The 24,775-nt window shown below is 39.5% G+C and overlaps 3 protein-coding genes across 3 annotated transcripts in view; all 3 read left to right on the top strand.

The window, feature by feature from the left end:
* Positions 1-178: 178 nt before the first annotated feature.
* Positions 179-745, top strand: LOC133379019 (gastrula zinc finger protein XlCGF49.1-like; the record flags this gene model as incomplete). The annotated part of the gene is made up of 1 exon (XM_061613631.1): positions 179-745. A coding segment is annotated over one exon (543 nt), but the record flags the coding sequence as incomplete, so codon positions are not given.
* On the top strand, positions 738-1,007 carry LOC133379018 (zinc finger protein 664-like; the record flags this gene model as incomplete). Its single annotated transcript, XM_061613630.1, has 1 exon — positions 738-1,007. A coding segment is annotated over one exon (270 nt), but the record flags the coding sequence as incomplete, so codon positions are not given.
* A 4,347-nt stretch (positions 1,008-5,354) lies between these two features.
* The window catches only part of LOC133381689 (oocyte zinc finger protein XlCOF6-like), a 38,656-nt gene continuing 19,235 nt past the window's right edge, over positions 5,355-24,775 (top strand). The window contains exon 1 of the mRNA XM_061621087.1: positions 5,355-5,420. The gene's annotated coding sequence lies outside the window, so the exon portion shown is untranslated. The remainder of the gene's footprint in view (positions 5,421-24,775) is intronic.

Below are 24,775 nucleotides of genomic sequence, written 5' to 3'. Positions count from 1 at the left end.
GGCTCTTCTTATGTTCTTATGTTCTTATGTTCACAGGCGAGAAACCATTTAAATGGAAGGAGTGTGGAAAGAGGTTCAGTCAAAATTGTCACCTTACATTACATGAAAGAACACACACAGGGGAGAAAATATTGAAATGCAGGGAGTGTGGAAAGAGCTTCAGTCAGAGCAGTAAGCTTACTTTACACGAAAGAACCCAGACGGGGAGAAACCATTTAAATACAGAGAGTGTGGAAAGAGCTTCAATCATAGTAGTAACCTTAAAGTACATGAAAGAACCCACATAGGCGAGAAACCATTTAAATGCAGGGAGTGTGGAAAGAGCTTCAGTCAGAGCAGTGACCTTACTTCGCATCAAAGAACCCACACAGGGGAGAAACCATTTAAATGCAGAGAGTGTGGAAAGAGCTTCAGTCAGAGTGGTAACCTTAAAGTACATGAAAGAACCTACATAGGCGAGAAACCATTTAAATGCAGGGAGTGTGGAAAGAGCTTCAGTCGGAGCAGTCACCTTACTTTGCATCAAAGAACCCATACAGGGGAGAAACCATTTAAGTGCAAGGAGTGTGGAAAGAGCTTCAATGTAAGCAGTCGCCTTAAATTACATCACAGAACACACACAGACGAGAAACCCTTTAAATGCACGGAGTGTGGACAGAGCTTTAGTCAGAGAAGTAAGCTTACTTCACATCAAAGAACCCACAGGAGAGAAACCATTTAAATTCAAGAAGTGTTGAAAGAGCTTCAGTCAAAATCATCAACTTACTTTAAATGAAAGAACACACACAGGGGAGAAGCCATTTAAATGCAAGGGGTGTGGAAAGAGCTTCAGTCAGAGCAGTACGCTTACAGTACATGAAAGAACCCACACAGGGGAGAAACCATTTAAATGCAAGGAGTGTGGAAAGCACTTCAGTCAGAGCAGTAGCCTTACGTCACATCAAAGAACACACTATGGAGTAACTTTTTTAATGCATGGAGTGTGGAAGCTTCAATGTAAGCAATAGGTTTACATTACACCAGAGAAGATACACAGGAGAAACAATTTAAATGCAGGGAGTATGGAAAGAACTTCAATGGGAGCCTCTCTTCATCTTGCAGGCTACATAGATTAAAGCCATATACAGGTTGGGGCCAGGATGCTTAAAAAATTATCTCACTTATTATATATGCAGCCCATCACTGAAATCTGCAGAGGATGGCCTCTTACGCATACCATCTCATTAGGAAGTCCACTCTGCATGATAGAGAAACCTGGCCTTTTGTGTGGTGTCATCTACTTTTTTGAACTTCCTCCTGATACATCTCAGACAGGTGTTTTTTTTGTGTGGTGCCTATAGAAGACCTTCCTTTTTCAACAAACCTTTTAAGGGCAGAGCTTTATTACTGTTTCTGTGGGATTTTAAAAGGTAAAGGTGTCCCCGCACTTGTAGTCCGAGTCGTTTCTGACTCTCAGGGTGACGTCTTGCGACATTTACTAGACAGACTGTATATATGAGGTGGGACTGCCAGTTCCTTCCCCGGTCTTTCTTTACCCCCCAGCATATGCCGGGCACTCATTTTACTGACCACGGATGGATGGGAGGCTGAGTGGATCTTGACCCTTTTTACCGGAGATTCGACTTCCTTCTTCCATTGGAATCGAACTGCAGACGTGAGCAGAGCTTCGGCTGCGTTACTGCCGCTTACCACTCTGCGTCACGGAGGGTCTGTGTGGGATTTTAAGATGTTTTTAATTGGTTTGCATATGAAATCTTTTTTTATTGTTGGTATTTTTGAGATACTTTCTGGGAAGTGATTTCTAAATGAAAATAAAATAATACTAGTCCTTGTTTCTAATGGTCTCGTTACTGATTGTTTTCATATAGTTTAGTTTAGCATACCTTTAACTGTTGATTTTATTGATTTTTAGTGTTTTTTAAATGTTGATTTTTTTATTGACCATTTTAATGTACATTTTATATTCTTCATAAAATTCTTCCGCAGTGTACACATTTTATTAATATAAATAACTAAAAAATGTGTTTTTGTGTATAACATGGTTTTTATTTTGCTTAGATGTTTTTTGTATTGGCTATTCTAACATCTTTCATAAAGTAAAATGAATTCACTAGTTTTCTGCTGACGTATTTTAAATACATTTTCCAAACTGATTTCACTCCGCAGTCGCATCTGTCTCAGTGCTATTTCCTAGCAGGCAAAAGAAGGACCTCACTGTCATCTGGTGCGCATAGAGAAAAGGAGTGAGAATTGGTCACATAGCCAAATGGCTTCTCCAGGCAATAGAAGGGCCTTTAGGAAAGGCAGCAAAGCTGCAGAAAATCTCTGCTTAAATTATTGGGGGAGGCAGTTTGTTGGGATAGATAGTTCTGGGCCAGATATATCAATGGTCTGGTACTTCAAACTAATCCATGTTGTGTAACTAATCCATGTTATGCAATTGTTAATGATGCTTCCCTGTAGTTTCTCTCTGGGAAGCAGTATGCCTCTGAATGCCATTTTCTGGGAATCAGAAGTGTGAAGATTACTGACTGGGAGGTCAGTTGCACAACTGCTGAACTCGGGGACTAGGTTGCTTGAAGGACTCCCTGTTCCTGTCCCCTCCTGCCTCTTCCTTGGGATCTAGCCAGTAAAAGTGATTAGACTGGTGAGCTGGTGTTATTGTTGTTGTTGTTCCCAATGTAAATAACAGGTGCACGTCAGGACCCCACTAGGGATCAGCTGCCCTGCACCTTCAATTTGGTGTTGCAAAGCTCATCGTGCAATTGTTTGTTGCATGATTGGTATCTCCTCTAGTTTGGCCCTCAGACTGGCAGTGGCTGTCCAAGGTCCTGTTCTCCAGCCTTCTTGCCTGAGAGCCTTTTGACTGGAAAGTTCTTCTGCCTCCACCTCGTGCGCTCTGCCCAATGAGTAGGAGTCCCTCCCACAGGTTCCAGACTTTAATAACCTTGATTTTGAAAGTAGTTGTGTCAGAAACTCATTTCACAGAAAGCAAACTGGTGAGGTTTGGCCCAGAACTTGAATACAAGGCAGAGGTGGAGTCTGAGCCCAAGCACACAAGAGCACTTCTTTGAACCCAGTTTTTTCCTGTGATAGCACATCTATTTCACAGAAGGCAAACTCTATTCTCTCCCCCTTCTGCCAGCCGACTTGCCCCTCCAATCTCTCTTTCTCTCTCCCTCCCCAATTCACCAGCCATTCACAACCTGATAGCAGCACCAATAGTGCTGCTTAGTGGACCTACAAACAGCAAGAAAGGGTATTGCTGATCACCCCAGAGGTTCCTGGGTCATCCTGTGCTATCTCCCATTTCCCAACAAAAGGAGAGGCAGCAACATGTGTGGTTGGTGAATTTTGGTAGGTCTGGCTGATTGGGAAGTCGCCGTTCCGGGCTTTTTTACGTAAAAATGTATTATAGCCCGGAACGGGTATCGGAGCGTGGTTTGCGTGGACTTTTTGTGTCTTACTGCATGCATCCCATGTAGTCATGTGGGTCTGGTGAATTTCAGAGGTCTGGCTTGCTGGGAAGTCCCCGTTCGGGGCTGTTCATTCCGTTCCGGAGGGCATTTTGGTTGTTAAAGGGTTGATAAAAATGCTATCGGAATGGTTTTTGTTCCTAAACGTTGTTCTCGTGTGTCTCTAACACATCCTAGTGTTTTGGGCATCAATTTCTTTTCTAAAGAGCCCATTCCGGCGTGTTCCATTCCAGCTTTTACACCGTCCCTCCTGAACACTTTACATTTTACACACAAATGTGTATATTGTATATATCACACAGCACACACACACACACCTATCTTGCCGCTGCTTCTGCGGGAGGCAAGAGAGGAAGAAGAGGTGCAATATTGGGACAGAAGGGAGGGAGGAAAATGTTGGCAGTGGGGGGCAGAAGCAGCTTTTGCCACTTAGTCCTCCGATGGGTTAAGGAAAGGAGTTCTGGTTCCTAGAGAGGGAGGAAGTCTTAATCACATGGAGGGGGGAGAGCATATTGAAGGGGAAGTAGGAGGGCTGTCTTCATTGGTATTCAAGGTAAAGAAAGTAGGGCAAAGGGGTGCAAGGGGGGAGATTTGGTATTTTTGTTGGGGGGTGAGGGAAAAGGAGGGAAGAGCTCCACTCCCCCCTTTTCCTCAGGGGGACCCCTGCTGCATGCAATCCATCTGCAGAGGGGGGTCCGAAGTGCCGCGGGGTTGGCCTTTCGAGGCCCTCTTGGAAGCCATCGCCCAGGCAAAGGGATGCAGCTGTTGGGGGTTGATGTCCTGTGTTGGTTTTGAGGGCCACAGCTGGGGGAGGGGAGCTGCCTTTGCAATTCCTGGGCCTGACAGGGGACTGGTGGGGGGAGGGGAGAGAGAAGGAAGGTTTGCTTTTTGGGAGGGGGACGGGGTGATGGAAGAGCCCCCCCTTCCCTCTGGGAACCCATAGAAAGTGTGTGGAGGGGGCCTGATCCATGCAGTCCAGAGGCAAAGTGCGGCCAAAACTGTTTCCACTGAAGCTGCCCCCCAACCCTTTTGCAGGTCAGCCCATTCCCCCCAAGGATGGAACGCAGCTCAGGCAGGGGGGGAAGGGGGGACCTCTTGATGCAGCCTTGTTGGGGGCACATTGGAGGGGAGGGGAGAATGCTGTGCTGCTTTCCTCCCCACAGCTGGAGGGAGAGCCCCTTTTGGATTTCCTCCACTGGAAGAGGGGCTGGTCAGTTTCCCTCCTGTCAGGCAAGGAAGATGGAGGGATGGAGAGAGGAATCTGAAACTGACCAGGCTCTGAATGGGCTTCTAGAAGCTTTCAAGGCAGAGGATGGAGGAAATGGGTGAATAAATGTCCCCTCCTCAGCTGGGCTCCAGAGGAAGAGGCTTCTCCAGACATCCCCTTGGGAGTGTGTTGGAGGGGAACATCGAAGCCCCCTTTGGGTGGATCTCAGCTTCTCTTGCAGGATTGGCCCATCTGTGGGGGTGCTGGCAGCCAGCGTCCCCCCTGTCCAAAGCACAATAGCTGGGCAGTGGTCGCAAGAGCCCTGTAAGGCGGTCTCGAATGAGAGCCTGTGGCTAATGTAGTGGTTAGGGAATATTCTTCAACCCAACGGCCACATTTACGCACAAGCAGAAGTCCAAGGGCCAATTTACTGTCAAATGCCAGAGTGGGTAGAGCTATGGATGTGTCACTGACATTTGTATAGTAGAGTCTCTTGTAGCCAGGAACAAGTCAGACATTTCTTCAGCGCAATTAATTAATTATTCGATTTATATCCTGCCCTTCCTCCCAGTAGGAGCCTCTGAGTTCTGGTTCCTAGAGAGGCAGGAAGTCTTAATCACATGGAGGGGGGAGAGCATATTGAAGGGGAAGTAGGAGGGCTGTCTTCATTGGTATTCCGGGTAAAGAAAGTATTAGGCCCAGAGAGGAGGAAGCTGGAGCGTGCAGAGGACAAAGAGGTGCAAGGGGGGGATTTGGTATTTTTGTTGGGGGGTGAGGGAAAAGGAGGGAAGAGCCCCACTCCCCTGCTGCATGCAATCCATTTGCACAGGGGGGTCCGAAGTGCCGCGGGGTTGGCCTTTCGAGGCCCTCTTGGAAGACATCGCCCAGGCAAAGGGATGCAGCTGTTGGGGGTTGATGTCCTGTGTTGGTTTTGAGGGCCACAGCTGGGGGAGGGGAGCTGCCTTTGCAATTCGTGGGCCTGACAGGGGACTGGTGGGGGGAGGGGAGAGAGAAGGAAGGTTTGCTTTTGGGGAGGGGGAGAGGGTTGATGGAAGAGGCCCCTCTTCCCTCTGGGCATCCCTAGAAAGTGCCCCAGAGCTGGAGGAAGAGCCCCTTTTGGATTTCCTAAACTGGAAGAGGGGCTGGTCAGTTTCCTTCCTGCCAGGGAAGAAAAATGAAGGGATGGAGAGAGGAATCTGAACCTGACCAGGCTCTGAATGGGCTTCTAGAAGCTTTCAAGGCAGAGGATGGAGGAAATGGGTGAATAAATGCCCCCTCCTCAGCTGGGCTCCAGGGGAAGGGCTTCTCCAGACATCCCCTTGGGAGTGTATTGGAGGGGAAGACCCTAGAGGAGTGGACCTCAGCTTCTCTTGCAGGATTGGTCCATCTGTGGCGGTGCTGGGGGCAGAGTTTGGAAAAGTTACTGTTTTAAACTACAACTCCCATCAGCCCCAGCCAGCATGGCCACTGGATTGGGCTGATGGGAGTTGTAGTTTAAAAAAGTAACTTTTCCAAGCTCTGACTGGGGGTCTGTGTCTCCTGGCGTTGCCAGCATCCCCCCTGTCCAAAGCACAATATCTTGGCAGTGGTCGCAACAGCCCTGTGAGGTGGTCTCGGATGAGAGCCTGTGGCTAATGTAGTGGTTAGGGAATATTCTTCAACCCGAGGGCCACATTTACGCACAAGCAGCAGTCCAAGGGCCAATTTCCAGTCAAAGGCCAGAGAGGGTGGAGCTATGGATGTGTCACTGACATGTGTATAGTAGAGTCTCTTGTAGACACGAACAAGTCAGACTTTTCTTCAGTGCAATTATTAGATTTATACCCTGTCCTTCCTCCCAGAAGGTGCCCAGGGCAGCAATACAGAGCACTCTAAGGTGCGGGGTCAGAGCACGGGAGAGGGGAGAAAAAAACTGCTTTCCCTCCAAATTTTTCCACTGTTGTTATGGGCCTTCACATCTCTACAGTAGTGTAGTGGCAAATTCAGAAGTGCAGGGTCCCTTCATGATAGCCATGCCCCCTCCCATCCTGTTCCTGCTGGGTTGAGAATGAGATGCATGTTAATGCCTTCTCCCACAGCTAGGAGCCAAAAAGCATGGAAGGGCAAAGTGTTGCCTCCTGAGAAGAGTCTCAGTGGCTGACTTCACCTCCTTTCACTCTGATTCACTCTAATTAACAGGAAAGAACAAGGAAGCATGTTAGAAGACTCTTCTCAGTGGCTAATACACTCTCCTTTCTTGCTGATTGGCTCATAGGTTGCTGGAGACATGGGGACTCTGCTGAGAGCCTGCTCCCAAAAAAGTAAGGTGTCTAAGATCTCCCCCCCCCAAATCTATGCAGGTCCCTGGGTGACCCTGGGGCAGTGACCACTTTTGTTCAGCCCAGCCCACCTCACTGGATTGTTGTGAGGATAAACTGTGCAGAATTTTTATGTGCCACTCCAGATTTCGGTCATCCACTCTGTGTGGGACCTTCAACGTCTGTGCAGGTGTGTGTGTCTGTTGTATTATTGGAATCATAGTTTAATGCTATGTCCATAGGAACCCAGATTCAAATCCCTGCTCAGGAGTGAAATTCAGGTGGTGTCCTGGTCCCAGTGACAGTGTTGTTGTGAAGACAAAAGGAGGGGGACAAATCGTGGTGAGCTCATTAGAGGAAGTCCTGCATAGAAATATAAAAATATAATAAAATGTATCGGTAATAATAATAATAATTAAATCAACTTATTGCCTCAGTTGTTCAACCCAATACAGTAGATGAGTTTGCTGTTAAGCTTTCCACCTCGTGCATCACCTGCTCAACTTGGAGCAGCGTTCTGTAACCTGGTGCCCTCCAGGTATTATTAGACTGCATCTCCCATCAGCCCCAGACAACATGGCCAAATGCCAGGGAAGATGGGGTTGTAGTCCAGAAATGTCTAAAGGTTAACTTGGATTATACGAGTGGATGGTACTAACAAGGCATCCTGCTGATTTTGACATGGATGTATTGCAAGTAGTTTTTCATATGGTTTTCATTGCCCAGTGAGCTGAACCAGACTGAATGTATCTCACTGTTCCTCTCCGCATATTTCTGATGGAAAGACTGGAGGTGTTTTGCATCCCCAGGAAGCTCCAAGATGGAGTTATTTGACCAAATTCACCCCCAGTAGTTCTTTACAATGTGTGCAAAACCTATTTTTATGCCAACTGTCGGGGCATGACATGGAATTAATACCTGTGCAGATTAAGTTTTTCATAAGAACATAAGAAGAGCCTGCTGGATCAGGCCAGTGGCCCATCTAGTCCAGCATCCTGTTCTCACAGTGGCCAACCAGGTGCCTGGGGGAAGCCCACAAGCAGGACCCGAGTGCAAGAACACTTTCCCCTCCTGAGGCTTCCGGCAACTGGTTTTCAGAAGCATGCTGCCTCTGACTAGGGTGGCAGAGCACAGCCATCATGGCTTATTTGTTGTACACCGCCCTGAGAGCTTTCTGCTATAGGGCGGTCTAGAAATGTAATTAAATAAATAAATAAATAAATAAAATAGTAGCCATTGATAGCCCTGTCCTCCATGAATTTGTCTCATCTTCTTTTAAAGCCGTCCAAGCTGGTGGCCATTACTGCGTCTTGTGGGAGCAAATTCCATAGTTTAACTATGCGCGGGGTAAAGAAGTACTTCCTTTTTTCTGTCCTGAATCTTCCAACATTCAGCTTCTTGGAATGTCCGCAAGTTCTAGTATTATGAGAGAGGGAGAAGAACTTTTCTCTATCCACATTCTCTTTTTTTTTTTTTCAATAATTTTTATTCAGATTTTCATAAAACATACAAGGCGAAATCATAAAACATTCAAAGACAAAAAACAAAATCAAAAATAGTTAAACAAAAATAAAAAAATAAAAAATAAAAATAAAAAATAAAGAGTAAAATATTGACTTCCCATTTGTCAAAGATCAAATCAGTTATAAGTCTATAATATATAACAATCCTGTCTCTTAAGTCATATTATAAAATCACTTTCCTCCAGTAGTTATCTTACTTAATCATCAAATCTCATAAACATTACTTTATTCTTTCCACAAAAAGTCAAAGAGAGGTTTCAATTCTTTAAGAAATATATCTATCAATTTTTTTTTCCAGATAAGCATATCGATTAATCCATCTCATTACTAATTATGATAATCTTATTGTCATAACCATAGTCAAAATAAACATTTCAATTAATCCATCACATCAGAATCTGTTAGGTTCAGTAATTTCAGTAGCCATTGTTCTATTATCCCTATTAGTTCCATTTTCCATCTTCCATCTTCAGTAGTCTTGTTAAGTCCAGTAATTTCAGTATCCAATCTTCCATTATCAGTATTCCATAATAATCTTGCTGTCAAAGCCATAGTCATATAGTAAGAGTCTGATGGGAATTACCTCTATCCCAAATATTTTCTTGCCATCCATTCTAAATAGGTTGCTGAAATACTGCTGTAAAATCATATCTCTGTTCTTTTTTTCAAAATACACTGGGTCATCTCTTGAAAGTTTTTCCATTGTCACATGGCTGCAGTTAATTCCATAGATTTTCTCTATATTGGGCTCCATCACATCATTCCAGTCCAGAAGATTATCCATGCCATTGATAACTTTATCTCTAGAATCTTCATTAATTTCTTCAGAGATAACATTGAGTTCCAAACAATAGATTTTATTTCTAGAGTCCATAGACTCCAAATCTTTTTCCTGTTCCACGTTTGTTCCAATCTCCGGGGTCTCCTCTCTCACAGGGACCCCTGTTCCAGTCTCCAGGGTCTCCTCTCTCACAGGGACCCCTGTTCCAGTCTCCAGGGTCTCCTCTCTCACAAGGACCCCTATATCTTTAATCTCCTGTGTCTCCAAACAATAGATTTTATTTCTAAAGTCCATAGACTCCAAATCTTTTTCCTGTTCCACGTTTGTTCCAATCTCCGGGGTCTCCTCTCTCACAGGGACCCCTTCCAGGGTCACCTCTCTCACAGGGACCCCTATATCTTTAATCTCCTGCGTCATTTTACTCAATTCAATTTTCAGCTCCTTACAACCCTGTCGCAGGTTTTGTTTCGTTATCTCAATCTCATCCATTATTTTCTGAAACATAGTTATTTCCAGATTCTCAGCCACTTTCTTAATTGCCATTTTAAAAGAAAAATATAGGAAAACCACTTCTTATTTCAGCAACAATTGGGTTAATACTCCAAACTTGGTGACATCACAGTATAAACAGAGCAGACAGCCTTATCTCTCCATGCTTAAGTAAACAAAATGCAGTTCCCAGGATCGAAACAATTAATGGCGTCGTTAGGAAACAGATTCGACAAAATAAAATAGACCAAAAAGAGAGTAGTCTCAGACAATATAATATTCTTTAAAAATCTGGAATAGAAATCCCTCTTCTGTGTATATCTTTAGAATGCAAATCCAGGACAGCTTTTTGCAACAAAAACAGAGATAAGCTATTAATTAGTGAGTAGCAGAGAGAAGTTATGGCTCCCCAGTGAGATGTCAAAAACCGATCAATCTGGCAAATCTCTTTTAAACAGCAACAATTTAAGTCAAGTAAAAGAAAAATATAGAAAGAAGGGTGCTTGCCTGTTAGTGCGTTCTCTCTTAGAAGGTAAGATGAACGTTCGCTTTATCAGATAGAGCTTGTTGTTGAAAATCCGTCCCACCTTCGTCGGCTGGACCTCGTCCCATAAATTAATGAGATCTGGTCGTCCCAACAAAAATAGGCTTTGAGGTTAATCTCTTCATTTCTCCCTACCCGGGAGAAGTTTAATCAGTCAAAAAAAAAAAAAATCTGACTGATATATCTGAATAAGCTTCTTTTGAGGCAGGAGCCCGTCTCAAAAGCAGGCACAGGCTAAGTCACCCTTCCCGGAAGTCTCTATCCACATTCTCAATGCCATGCATAATTTTATACACTTCTATCACGTCTCCTCTGACCCGCCTTTTCTCTAAACTACAAAGCCCCAAATTCTGCAACCTTGCCTCGTAAGGGAGTCGCTCCATTCCCTTGATCATTCTGGTTGCCCTCTTCTGAACCTTTTCCAACTCTATAATACCTTTTTGGAGATGAGGCGACCAGAACGGTACACAGTATTCCAAATGCAGGCGCACCATAGATTTATACAACAGTATTATGATATCGGCTGTTTTATTTTCAATACCTTTCCTAATTATCCCTAGCATGGAATCTGCCTTTTTCACAGCTGCCGCACACTGGGTCGACATTTTCATCGTGCTGTCCACTACAACCCCAAGGTCTGTCTCCTGGTCGGTCACCGCCAGTTCAGACTGCATGAGCGTATATGTGAAATTCAGATTTTTTGCTCCAATATGCATAATTTTACACTTGTTTATATTGAATTGCATTTGCCATTTTTCCGCCCATTCACTCAGTTTGGAGAGGTCTATTTGGAGTTCTTCGCAATCCCTCTTTGTTTTAACAACCCTGAACAATTTAGTGTCGTCTGCAAACTTGGCCACTTGACTGCTCACTCCTAATTCTAGGTCATTAATGGGACTTCCCAGGAGGATCCCTACGCCTGTGCAGCCTCCGAGATGGGCTCCTGTCTTGGATGAAACTTATTCAGCTTTAAATCTAGTCAGAAGGGTCTTTTTTGACTGGGGATAACTTCTTCCAGATAAGGAAGAAACGTGAGATTTTCCACATAGCTTTGTTGTGAGTATTGGAGACTGGAATTCGTCAGAAAGAAGGTCTTTCAGCAGCTCGGACGGAGAGAGGATTTCTAGCTAGCTCAGCTGAATAAGTGATCCATTTTTTTTTCTTTTTAAAGAAAACGGACTAACAGGCAAATATTCTCCTGTCTACGCTCATTATTTTCTTATCTATACAGCTAAAGAGGTTTTTTTTTATAATAATTTTTATTCAAATTTTTCCAAAAACAAACAAAACAAAGTCAAAAAAACATAACAATACATCAACAAAAAATGAAAATAAAATAGTTGACTTCTGATTTGTCGCAGAGCAGCTATAAGTATATAATATACATCAAACCTGTCCCTTAATGTATACATACAGAGTTCCTTTTCTCCGTAGGCTGTCTTAATTAATCGTCAAATCCCAGTATCATCATTTTATTTTGATCTTTCAACAAAAAGTCTAAAAGAGGCTTCCATTCCTTAAGAAATGTATCTGTCGATTTTTCTCTAAGTAAACATGTCAATTTGTCCATTTCTTCTAAATCCATTAATTTCAATAGCCATTCTTCCATTGTTGGTGTTGATTCCATTTTCCACTTTTGTGCATATAATAATCTTGCTGCCGTAATCATATATAATATTATTCTTCCATATTTCTTTTCTATTTGTTTATCCATAAAACCCAATAAAAAATATTCTGGTTTTGACTGAATATTTATCTTTAGAATTTTTTGCATCTTCCTACCTATCTGTGCCCAAAATGATTTTGCCTTTTTACATAACCACCACATATGATAAAATGATCCTTCTTGTTGTTTACATTTCCAACAAACATTAGAAACATTACTATACATTTTTGACAACTTTTCTGGAGTCATGTACCAACGGTACATCATTTTATAAAAGTTTTCTTTAAGATTATAGCATAGTGTAAATTTCAAACCTTTTTTCCACATATTTTCCCATTGATCCATTTGTATGTTATGACCAAAATTTTTTGCCCACTTTACCATACACTCTTTTACTTGTTCTTCCTCCATATCCGTTTTCAATAAGAGTTTATACATTTTCGCAATTATATTTTCATCATTTGTACACAATCCTATTTCATAATCAGATTTACTTATTTCAAACCCATACATTTTCTTGTCCATTTTATATCTTTCTAACAATTGTAAATAGGCAAACCATTGAAAACTATATCCTTCCTTTGTCAGTTGTTCTCTCTCTTTCATTGTATATTCTCCATGTACATTTTGTAATAGTTCTTGATAAGTTAACCATTTCTCTTTTCCAGCCATTTCTCTTCTATAAAAAGCTTCTTGACTTGAGACACATAATGGTATTTTCGAATAAAACCTTGGTTTATATCTATTCCATATTTTCAACAGAGGACGTCTTATAAAATGATTGTTAAAGTCTACATTTACTTTTACTTTGTCATACCATAAATATCCATGCCATCCCCACTTCAAATTATGGCCCTCCAAATCCAATAGTCTTTTATTCCTCAATAAAATCCATTCCTTTATCCAGACTAAACAGCAGGCAGCAAAATAAAGTCTCAGATTTGGTAATCCCAGTCCTCCTCTTTCTTTGGCATCTTGTAGTAGTTTAAATTTAACTCTTGGTTTTTTTCCTTGCCATACAAATTTAGAGATATCTTTTTGCCATTGTTTAAAAGGTAAATCAGAGGATATTACAGGTATTGTTTGAAACAAAAACATCATTCTCGGTAATACATTCATTTTTATCACAGATATTCTACCCATTAATGACAGTTGTAGTTTATCCCATCTTAGCAAGTCTTTCTTAATCTCTTTCCATAATTTTTCATAATTATTATGAAACAACTTTGAATTTTTATTTGTCATAATGATACCTAAATATTTCAACTTTTTTTCTATTGTAAAATCTGTCTTGTCCATTAACTCTTTCTGTTCCCTTAAAGTTAAATTTTTCACCAACATCTTTGTTTTTTGATTGTTGATCTTAAATCCTGCTAACGGTCCAAATTCTTTTAATTTGTCCATCAATACACTAATTCCTTCCAAAGGATTTTCTAGTACAATTATCAAATCATCAGCAAATGCTCTCAATTTATATTCTTCTTTTTTTATCTTTAATCCCGAAATTCTTTTATCTTGCCTTATATCTCTAAGCAGCACTTCTAAGACCAGAATAAATAAAAGGGGAGATAAAGGACATCCCTGTCTTGTACCCTTTTGTATTTCACATGAATCCGTTAAATCTCCATTAACAATTATCTGAGCCTTCTGAGATGTATAAATCGATCTAATCCATTTTATAAAATTGTCTCCAAAATCCATTTGCTCCAAAACCTGGAACATATATTTCCAATTCAAATTATCAAATGCTTTTTCAGCATCTAAAAAAATCAAAGCTGCTTGTTTATCATTTCGTTGTTCTAAATATTCCAAGACATTCAAGACATTCCTGACGTTGTCACGTAATTGTCTTTTAGGTAAAAACCCTGATTGATCTTCCTGAATAAATTGTTGCAATATTATTTTCAATCTTTCTGCCAAGATCATTGTAAAAATTTTATAGTCATTATTCAATAGAGATATTGGTCGATAATTTTTTGTTTTAGTTAAATCTTGCTCCTCTTTAGGTATTAATGTTATATTAGCATTTTTCCAACTATCCGGTATCTTTCCCTCTTGCAGAATAAGATTCATTGTAGACTGTAAAGGTAGTAAGAGTTCTTCCTCCAAACATTTATAATACATTGCAGATAACCCATCTGGTCCTGGTGCCTTTCCTAATTTAATTTTGTTTATAGCTTCAGATATCTCTCTTGACGTAATAGGACCATTAATAGCTTGTCTCTGAAAGTCTGTAATTTTAGGCAAATTCTGTTTAGATATATACTCTTCTATTTTTTCAGATGGAATTTCCTGACATTTGTACAATGTTGAATAATATTGATGAAAAATCTTTTTAATTTTTACATTATCTGTCAACGTCTCATCTCCTTCTTGTATCTTTAAAATGATATTTTTTGACGTTCTTTTCTTAATTTATATGCTAACCATTTCCCAGGTTTATTTGCAAATTCAAAAGTCCTTTGTTTAGCAAAATTTAGTTTTCTTTCAATTTCTCTAACTGTCAGCATTGATACTTGCTTCTGTAACATTTTGATTTGATTTACAATAGAAACTTTAGTTGGATTCTTTTTCAATTCTTCCTCTTTTTGTTTTATTTCTTCCAAAATTAATTGCATTTTCTGTTGTTTCTTTTTTTTAATTCAGAGTTACATTTAATAAGATATCCCCTCATAAATGCCTTACTTGTATCCCAAACGATATTTTCACTTGTTCCTTTATGTAAATTATGTTCAAAAAACTCTTTTAATTTCTTCTTACATTCTTGTACTACTTTGTCATTCTGTAATAAAGATTCATTTAGTCTCCATCTAAAACCAAGATTTTTCTTTTTTAAAGTTAATATCACAGGGTTATGATCCGAAAAAGTTTTTGGTAATATATCCATTTTAAAAGTGTCCTTCACTAAAATTTTAGACATCCAAATCATATCAATCCTCGAGAATGTTTTGTGTCTTTCTGAAAAATAAGTAAATTCCTTTGCATTATCATTTATATATCTCCAGGTATCCACCAATTCTAAATGTTCCATCAGTTCAAAGCAAATCTTCGGTAATTTACCCTGTGTCTCTTTGATATTTTTTTCAGAAAGCCTATCAATTTTTGGTGTGATTACCCCATTCCAATCACCCATAACGCACCAATGGTCATATGAAAACTCTGACAATTTTTCCATAAGTCCTGTGTAAAACCTTGTTTTATCTTCATTGGGGGCATAAATACCCACTATCAAAATGTTTGTACCCTGTAGAGTAATTTCGACCCCCACAAATCTACCACTATCATCCAATAATACCAATTTAGGAAGCAATTGTGGGTTAATGTAGAGAACAACTCCATTTTTTTTTTTTGGTCCAGCCGAAATAAATTCTTCACCCAAATTTTTACAAATCAAATATTTGGAATCTTTCTTCTTAATATGAGTTTCTTGTAAACAAATTATATCCAATTTTAATTTTTTCAAATAATGAAACACTTTCTTTCTCTTCTGCGCCGTATTGGCTCCATTTATATTCCAAGTTAGATATTTGTAATCCATCTTTAAGCGTGTATTTTAAAATGTGCCTGATGCTCCTTTTAATCCATCATCTTCCTTTCCTTCCTCTGCATATCTTGTTGACTTTGTTCCCCAGGAATTATATCCATATCTTTGAGTTTATCTTCATCCATATCTTTTGAAGCTTTTCTCAAGAAGTCCCTTGCTTTTTGAACAGTATTCAATCTATACTTCTGTTGTCTGAATGTAAAGATCATTCCTTCTGGAACATCCCATCTAAATTGAATTTTGCGTTGCTTAAGTTTCTCTGTAAGGAAAGCATATTCTTTTCTCTTACGTAAAAGTCTAATAGGAATTTCTTTCATCACCAGTATTTCCTTACCATCAATTTTAAAGGTATTTTTAAAATGTTGCTGTAATACCATATCTCTGGTCGTCTTCTTTATAAAATGAACAAGCACATCTCTTGGAATTTTATTCATTGTTGCATATCTGGAATTAATTCTATACACTTTGTCTATTTCAAATTCCATCCGATCTTCATTCAAATCCAGAAATCTTGCTAGAGCATTAACAATTTTATCTCTGATGTCTTCACCTGTTTCCTCAGGAATTGCACGGAATCTCAAACAATGTTCTTTATTTCTCACTTCAGTCACAGCCATATAGTCCAAATTTTTTTCTAATTCCAGATTTAATATATCTGTTCTATTCTCCAAGATTTGTTCCTTTTCTTTAGTGTTCTTTGCATCCTCCTTTATTTGCCCAATTGTCCCTTTAATCTCATCCACTTGTGTTTTAATATTTTTTTTATATCTGTCAATTCAGTTTTCATATCCTGTTTTATATCATTAATCCCTTCCATTATTATTTGAAACATATCTGGGGGTATAGCCCCTTCCTGTGGATCAGTAGAACCTCTTCGCTAAAAAAGCCTTAGTTGCTTTTTTAGTTGTCATTTTCAAGAGAAGCCTTTAATTTCTAATATTAATCACTGTTCCAAAACCTAGAGGCAGTCTATTTCTTTTTTTTTTCCTCCACCAACAAAAAAGTTAATATTCCAGGCCTGTTATTGAAATCCAGCCAGCACAGCACAGTTCTTATCTACATCCAAGAATGCAAAACAATTCTGGTTCCCAACACCAAGCAATTAGTAACATATACGAGCAGCAGATTCGTCCAAAAAGAAATAGTCCAAAGAGAAAAATAGTCCAAAATATAATAATTACCTCTCATCCGTTTTTAAACTTTAAAGCTCCAAATTCAGGCCAGCTTTTTGTCGTAAAAAAGTATATAAGTTGACTTCCGGGAAGGGTGACTTAGCCTGTGCCTGCTTTTGAGACGGGCTCCTGCCTCAAAAGAAGCTTATTCAGATATATCAGTCAGATTTTTTTTTTTTTTGACTGATTAAACTTCTCCCGGGTAGGGAGAAACGAAGAGATTAACCTCAAAGCCTATTTTTGTTGGGACGACCAGATCTCATTAATTTATGGGACGAGGTCCAGCCGACGAAGGTGGGACGGATTTTCAACAACAAGCTCTATCTGATAAAGCGAACGTTCATCTTATCTTCTAAGAGAGAACGCACTAACAGGCAAGCACCCTTCTTTCTATATTTTTCTTTTACTTGACTTAAATTGTTGCTGTTTAAAAGAGATTTGCCAGATTGATCGGTTTTTGACATCTCACTGGGGAGCCATAACTTCTCTCTGCTACTCACTAATTAATAGCTTATCTCTGTTTTTGTTGCAAAAAGCTGTCCTGGATTTGCATTCTAAAGATATACACAGAAGAGGGATTTCTATTCCAGATTTTTATTTTGAAGAATATTATATTGTCTGAGACTACTCTCTTTTTGGTCTATTTTATTTTGACGAATCTGTTTCCTGACGACGCCATTAATTGTTTCGATCCTGGGAACTGCATTTTGTTTACTTAAGCATGGAGAGATAAGGCTGTCTGCTCTGTTTATACTGTGATGTCACCAAGTTTGGAGTATTAACCCAATTGTTGCTGAAATAAGAAGTGGTTTTCCTATATTTTTCTTTTAAAATGGCAATTAAGAAAGTGGCTGAGAATCTGGAAGTAACTATGTTTCAGAAAATAATGGATGAGATTGAGATAACGAAACAAAACCTGCGACAGGGTTGTAAGGAGCTGAAAATTGAATTGAGTAAAATGACACAGGAGATTAAAGATATAGGGGTCCCTGTGAGAGAGGAGACCCTGGAGACTGGAACAGGGGTCCCTGTGAGAGAGGAGACCCTGGAGACTGGAACAGGGGTCCCTGTGAGAGAGGAGACCCCGGAGATTGGAACAAACGTGGAACAGGAAAAAGATTTGGAGTCTATGGACTTTAGAAATAAAATCTATTGTTTGGAACTCAATGTTATCTCTGAAGAAATTAATGAAGATTCTAGAGATAAAGTTATCAATGGCATGGATAATCTTCTGGACTGGAATGATGTGATGGAGCCCAATATAGAGAAAATCTATGGAATTAACTGCAGCCATGTGACAATGGAAAAACTTTCAAGAGATGACCCAGTGTATTTTGAAAAAAAGAACAGAGATATGATTTTACAGCAGTATTTCAGCAACCTATTCAGAATGGATGGCAAGAAAATATTTGGGATAGAGGTAATTCCCATCAGACTCTTACTATATGACTATGGCTTTGACAGCAAGATTATTATGGAATACTGATAATGGAAGATTGGATACTGAAATTACTGGACTTAACAAGACTACTGAAGATGGAAGATGGAAAATGGAACTAATAGGGATAATAGAACAATGGCTACTGAAATTACTGAACCTAACAGATTCTGATGTGATGGATTAATTGAAATGTTTATTTTGACTATGGTCATGACAATAAGATTATCATAATTAGTAATGAGATGGATTAATCGATATGCTTATCTGGAAAAAAAAATTGATAGATATATTTCTTAAAGAATTGAAACCTCTCTTTGACTTTTTGTGGAAAGAATAAAGTAATGTTTATGAGATTTGATGATTAAGTAAGATAACTACTGGAGGAAAGTGATTTTATAATATGACTTAAGAGACAGGATTGTTATATATTATAGACTTATAACTGATTTGATCTTTGACAAATGGGAAGTCAATATTTTACTCTTTATTTTTTATTTTTATTTATTTTTTTTTTGTTTAACTATTTTTGATTTTGTTTTTTGTCTTTGAATGTTTTATGATTTCGTCTTGTATGTTTTATGAAAATCTGAATAAAAATTATTGAAAAAAAAAAAAAGTATATAAGTTGTTTACATTTTCTTTCTTCCTTAATTATATTTAAAAGAGAAAAAGTATGACTCACCCAGGTTTCTCAGTTGCTGATTCGTAAACAAATCTCTTTTATTGTAGTAATTTAAGCCGAATGATAAGATCTAGACAGAAGTAGGCTCGCTGGTTAAGAACGTTTTTTTTTAAGAAGAAAAAAAAAGAACGCTTCGCTTTTTTCCAGTACAGCTTGCGTGGAAATCCTGACTCCGTCTTCAGCCGATCGGCATGCCTTCTTATCTCAGGGATTTCCTGATCAATTCCAGCCGCAGACAGCTCAACGAAGTCTTGTGGAAACTCTGATCGGTTCTCCTATACCTTGGAGAACATTTAAGCCAGTCCAAGATTCCTCTTGGCTGGCTTTTAACCTGAAAAAAGCTTCCTCTGAGGCAGAGCTCCCTCAGAGACAACCACCAGCCAGCACTCCTTCCGGGAAGTCCCTATACAGCTAAAGAGATTTGTCAGAGGATCAGTAATTAAGAAAACCTGGGTGAGCCAAAACTTTCCTTCTCTTTACTCACGGAATTAAGGGGGAAGAAAATAAAAATAGCCTATCTTTTTTTTTTATTGCAAAAAGCTGACTTGGAAAATAGCATTATAAAGATTACAACGGATGAGGGGTTTCTGACTGGAAGAGATAAGAAAAATCTTTTTGATCTATAAGATTTTTGTGTAATATAAGTCTGGGACTATTTTTCCTGTTCTACTTTTTTTTTTTTTTTGACGAATCTGCACATTCTTTCTGTTACTAGTCATTTGGACGCTGTGAACTAAAGCTGTTTTTGTACTTCTGGACATATAAGAGATAAGGGCTGTTTAGAGTGTGACGCCAGTTGGTTTGAAAGATTAACTCCTTTGTAACTGGATAAAGAAATAAACTGCTCTTTGCTTGGGACATTGAAAATTGAAAGAGTTTTGTTCCTTTGGCTTTAAGAATGACAATTAAGAAGATCATGGATGTACAAGAAGGGACTTTATCTTTAGACATGTTTCAGAAAATATGAATGGGATTAAGTCAATAAAACAAGAACTGAGAAATAATAGTCAAGAGTTGAGAACTGAATTTGACGAAATGAGACAGGTGCTGAAAGAAATTCAGGATTCTATGAGAAAGGAGAATAAAGATAGCTCTGGAAAACCAAAAAAAGATGAAAGAGAAATTAAAGGCAAGGTTCAAACTATGGAGATTGGATTAAATATGGACATGGAAAAAGATTTGGATTTCCTGGCTGTGATGGATCCTGGAGATAAATATTATGCTTTGGAACTCAGCTCTGTCCCTGAAGGAATTGAAGAGATTGGAGATAAAGATATTATTGGTTCAAAAAAATTCCTGGACTGGAAGGACTTGATGGAACTTGAAATGGAGAAAGTTAACAGAATTAATCCCTGCTCTGTGTCAATGGAAAAATCTTCAAGAGATGTGCTAGTGTATCATGTAAAAAAGAGGAACAGAGATGCGGCTTTGCAACAATACTTCAGTGATACGTTCGGAATTGATGGCAAGAAAATATCTGTGATAAAGGAAATTCCTATCAGACTCTTATTATATGACTATGACAGCAAGATTACTGGGTGCGTAAAGATGGAAGATGGAATCAATACGGATAATGGAAGAAGAGCGATTTGAAATTACTGGACTAAGTAGACTTGATGAGTTGGATTAATTGACATGTTTATCTAGAAAAAAAATTGGTGGACATATATCTCAAGGATTGGAAACTTCTCTTTGACATTTTGTGGAAGAATAAAATGATATGATGTTAATGAGATTTGAAACCAATTAAGATAACCGTTGGAGGAAGGTGTTTTTATAATCTATTAAGAGACAGGCTTGTTATATACTATAGATTTATAGCTGAACTATGATAAATCGGAAGTCAATATTTTTATATATATTTTTCTTTTTTTATTGTATTAGTTAATGATTTGTGTTTTTTCTTTTTGTATTGTCTTGGCTTTGAAAATTTGAATAAAAATTAATTGGAAAAAAAAACAAATTCTAGGTCATTAATGAACAAATTGAAAAGTACAGGTAATATCTCTTTAAGGTCTTGGAATTGTCAGTTGAGTTCAGTTGGTGTTTCAGCTGAGATGGGTTAAGCACAGCATAAGCAGATGTAAAGACTGTGCCCTGTGGAATGGTGATTAAAGTATACTATTCTTACGTTAAAGAATCAAGATGTGTTTATTGTGAAAAAAGCACATTATATGGTGTCAGAAGTCCAAAATGGACTCATTCCGGCCTCCACCTCCTCTGTTATTGCAAGGTAATCTGGCTGAGACATGGAAGTGATGGGAGCAAGCTTTTATTTTATATCTTTCTGCAGCTGGAGTTGATAATGTTGCTAAGAATTGACAAATTGCTATTTTGTTACATTGTGTTGGAGAGGAAGCGTTGGCAGTTTACAATACTTTTGATTTGCCTGAAGGGGGTCCACAAGATAAAGAGTAAGTTCTTGAACAATTTAGGATATATTGTACTCCTCATAAGAATGTGATATTTGAACACCTTGCCTCTGGTATCCATAACTCTGCTGAATCCATAACTTGACAAAGAATCTGATCATGCTGCTCTGAGGTTGCTGCTGCAATAATCATATCATCAGCTATCATATAAACCCCTCTTATATGACCAAAAACTTCCTCATTTTTCTGTTGAAACACTTCACTAGAAGACTTAAGCCCAAATGGCAAACAATTAAAAAAATATCGTACCCAAGGTGTATTAAATGTACATAACCGTGAAGAATGTGCATCTAGCTTGACTTGCCAATAACCATCCTTTTCATCTAAAATAGTAAAAAACTTCATTCCTGCTAGACGGCTCAAAACATCCTCTGTTGTAGGAATTGTATAATGTTGTCGACAAACTGCTTTATTCAAATCCCGAGGATCAAGACATATCCGTAACTTTCCATTCTTCTTCTCTGTAATAACAAGACTACTGACCCACTCCGTAGGACCTATAACCCTGAATATCACTCCAGCATTTCTCATTTGTCCCAAAGTCTCTTTCAGTTTATTCAATATGGCAAAAGGAATTTTTCTACATCCATGAATAACAGGAGCCACAGTAGGATCAAGATGTATATGGTGGACACCTTCAAATTCACCAAGCCCATCAAACACATCAGAATATTTCTTAAGTAGCTGTTCTTGCGTTAATGATTGAACTGTAGTCACATTATCAGTTTGATGAACTAAATCCAGAGTCTCACAAGCTGCTCGTCCAAGCAATGGAAGAGAGGATCCATCTGTTACGTGAAACATCAGCCTTGCTGCCCCTCTGGAAGTACGACAATCAAGAACAATAGCTCCCACAGGCTTTATACGAGTTCCACCATAAGACACAAGACAAACATCAGTTTTAAACAACACCTTCTTGTCTGGTAACTCATGAAATATTTGTAGAGGCAAAACATTTGCCTCAGCTCCTGTATCCAACTTAAACCTTACTGAGAGTCCTTGCAGAACTATATCAACATACCATCCACTCACCAAATCTTCCCCAGCTTCATGAGTTAATTCTCCTATAAACAAACTGTTTAAATCTAGCTCATGCATCGAATAATTCTGTTGCCCCTTTTTGGCACTGAGTAACTTTACTTTGCATACTCTAGCAAAATGATTTTTCATATGACATTTATAACAGGTTTTTCCAAACGCTGGACAATTTCGAGGTGGATGCACAGTACCACAACAGGAGCATCTACTATATTTAATCTGCTCATATTTATCTTTAGATTGAAACTTATCAGATCCAAAAGCCTGTACTGGACTTTGTCCATGGGTCTTATCAATCACAGATACTGTATGTAACTCTTGGCCATCTCTTGAGGGAGTTGACATAGCTTGTAGTTGAACTCTTGTTATTTCCTCTAAACGACATATTTCAATCGCCTTCTCCAAAGTAAGCTCAGGTTCCGCAATCAATCTTTTCTTCCATTTTTCATCTTTAACGCTGAACACAATCTTATCTCGTATCATATCATTAACTGTTGCACCAAACTCACACTTACTAGCCTTAAGCTTAAGCTCAGTCACAACCTGTTCACTGGTTTCTTGATATCTCTGTGAGTGGTTCCAAAAAGCATAGCGTTCAAATATCATGTTCTTACGAGGAGTGCTTGTTGGCATGAGGCCTGGTAGTTTTCCATCAAGTCTGAAAGTTCTGAAAAACTGTAGTTAAGGGGGAGTTATGTCTTTGCCCAGTCTGGGAATGGACTGCCAGGGCCGTTGCTATGGTAATCATCTGATAGTGACTGGGAAAGTTCTAACAGAGTCTGTGAGTTTTGTCTTCTGTATCATGCCTCTGAACTGAGAGGTTGTGTTCTATGTTTACCTTTGGAGAGAGATGTACCAGAAGGGGGGGGTGACAGAAGAAATTCTACATGTATTTACTCTTAAGCCTTAAGCCATAATGTCTTAATAAAAGACTCTTAACATGCTCTACTGCTCTGAAGAAGTTTCTTGCTCAACTTAACTCCAACGTAACGTATGCTGTTTCACGCAACAACGCACACACGCCAACAGGGGTTATGGCCCAGATCCACAGCGTATTACATGGGAGTAAGTTGCTGGTGTGAACGGCAGATGGAGTTTCAGAGGGCAGCTTGATTAATTGTACTAGATGGAGGTGAGCAACATGGCTGTAAACCTGTCTGGGGGAGGCTTGCCGATGGAACGGCTTAATGAAAAGAATTATGGCAGCTGGAAGCTGAGAATGCGGGCTTTGCTAGTAAAAGAAGATTTATGGGAAGCTATTGAAGGTACACCCCCTGCGCCCCTTACAGCGGCTTGGACTAGGAACAATGAGCGAGCTCAAGCTTTTATACTTCTGGCTCTATCAGACTCTCAACTGCTACACGTGAGGGATGTTACAAACGCCAAACAGATGTGGGACCAGTTGGAAGGCATTCATGTGCAACAGACCGTGGGATCTAGATTGTGTTTGGCACGGAAGCTGTATCAGATGCGCTTCACGGGTGAGTGCGACTTGAGTGAGCATCTCACGGAATTCAGACGCCTGTTTGCTGAGCTGACAGACCGAGGCGTCGAACACTCTGAGCTTCAGAAGACCTATCTGATCCTGGCTTCGCTCGATGGGACTTGGAATAATATGGTCATGGCTTTCGAAGCCATGCCTGACGGAGGTTTGAACGTTGCATTTATTGAGGAAAAGCTGACCCAAGAATGGCAGCGGAGACAGGAGGTGAAAGGAGCCGAGTCGATGGAAGCTGTCAGGAGGCAAGAGGTGAAATATGCCGTGCCGAAGGATTATAAACAGGAGCAGCAACAGAGGCTGAAGTCTTGTTTTGTTTGCGGAGATCGTAGGCATCTACAGCGGGACTGTCCAGTCAAGCGAAACTCCAGGGATGGAGGCTTGAAGCAGGGCAGTGTGAACTTTGTTTGTAAACAGAAGTCTCAAGATTTAGGACCTGTTACCTGGATTATTGACAGCGGGGCAAGCCATATATTAATTAAAGACAGACGTTTGTTTTACATTTCAGAAAAAGTGCAAGACTTTGTTTACCTGGCAGATGGATCACGTAAATCTGTGGAAGCTAAAGGTCTGGTGAAATTTGACAAGCTTGGAATAATGTCAGACTGTTTGTTTGTTCCGGAATTGGCTCATAATATTTTATCAGTTAGCAAACTGGTGAGTTGTAATTATTCAATTTTGTTTCACAAAGACCAATGTTTTGTAATGAGGGGAGATCAAGAGTGCATGCAGGGAAGCCTGAATGATTCACAGTTTGTAATAAAGAGCAGTCAAGCAGGGTGTGCTGTGTTAAACGCTGAGGCACAGGTACATCAGGGCTGCGTCCATGAATGGCATCAAAGGCTGGGGCATGCAAACCTTGACACGATTAAGAAAACCCCAATGCATAGTGAAGACATGCGTTTAAGAGATTGTGGTCAGTTAATGGATTGTGATTCTTGTCATAAAGCTAAAATGACTATTGCACCAATAAACCGGGAGGCTG

The sequence above is a fragment of the Rhineura floridana genome, chromosome 3 (assembly GCF_030035675.1).
Source record: "Rhineura floridana isolate rRhiFlo1 chromosome 3, rRhiFlo1.hap2, whole genome shotgun sequence".
Lineage (NCBI taxonomy): Eukaryota > Metazoa > Chordata > Lepidosauria > Squamata > Rhineuridae > Rhineura > Rhineura floridana.
This window is presented reverse-complemented; position numbering and strand designations above follow the sequence as displayed.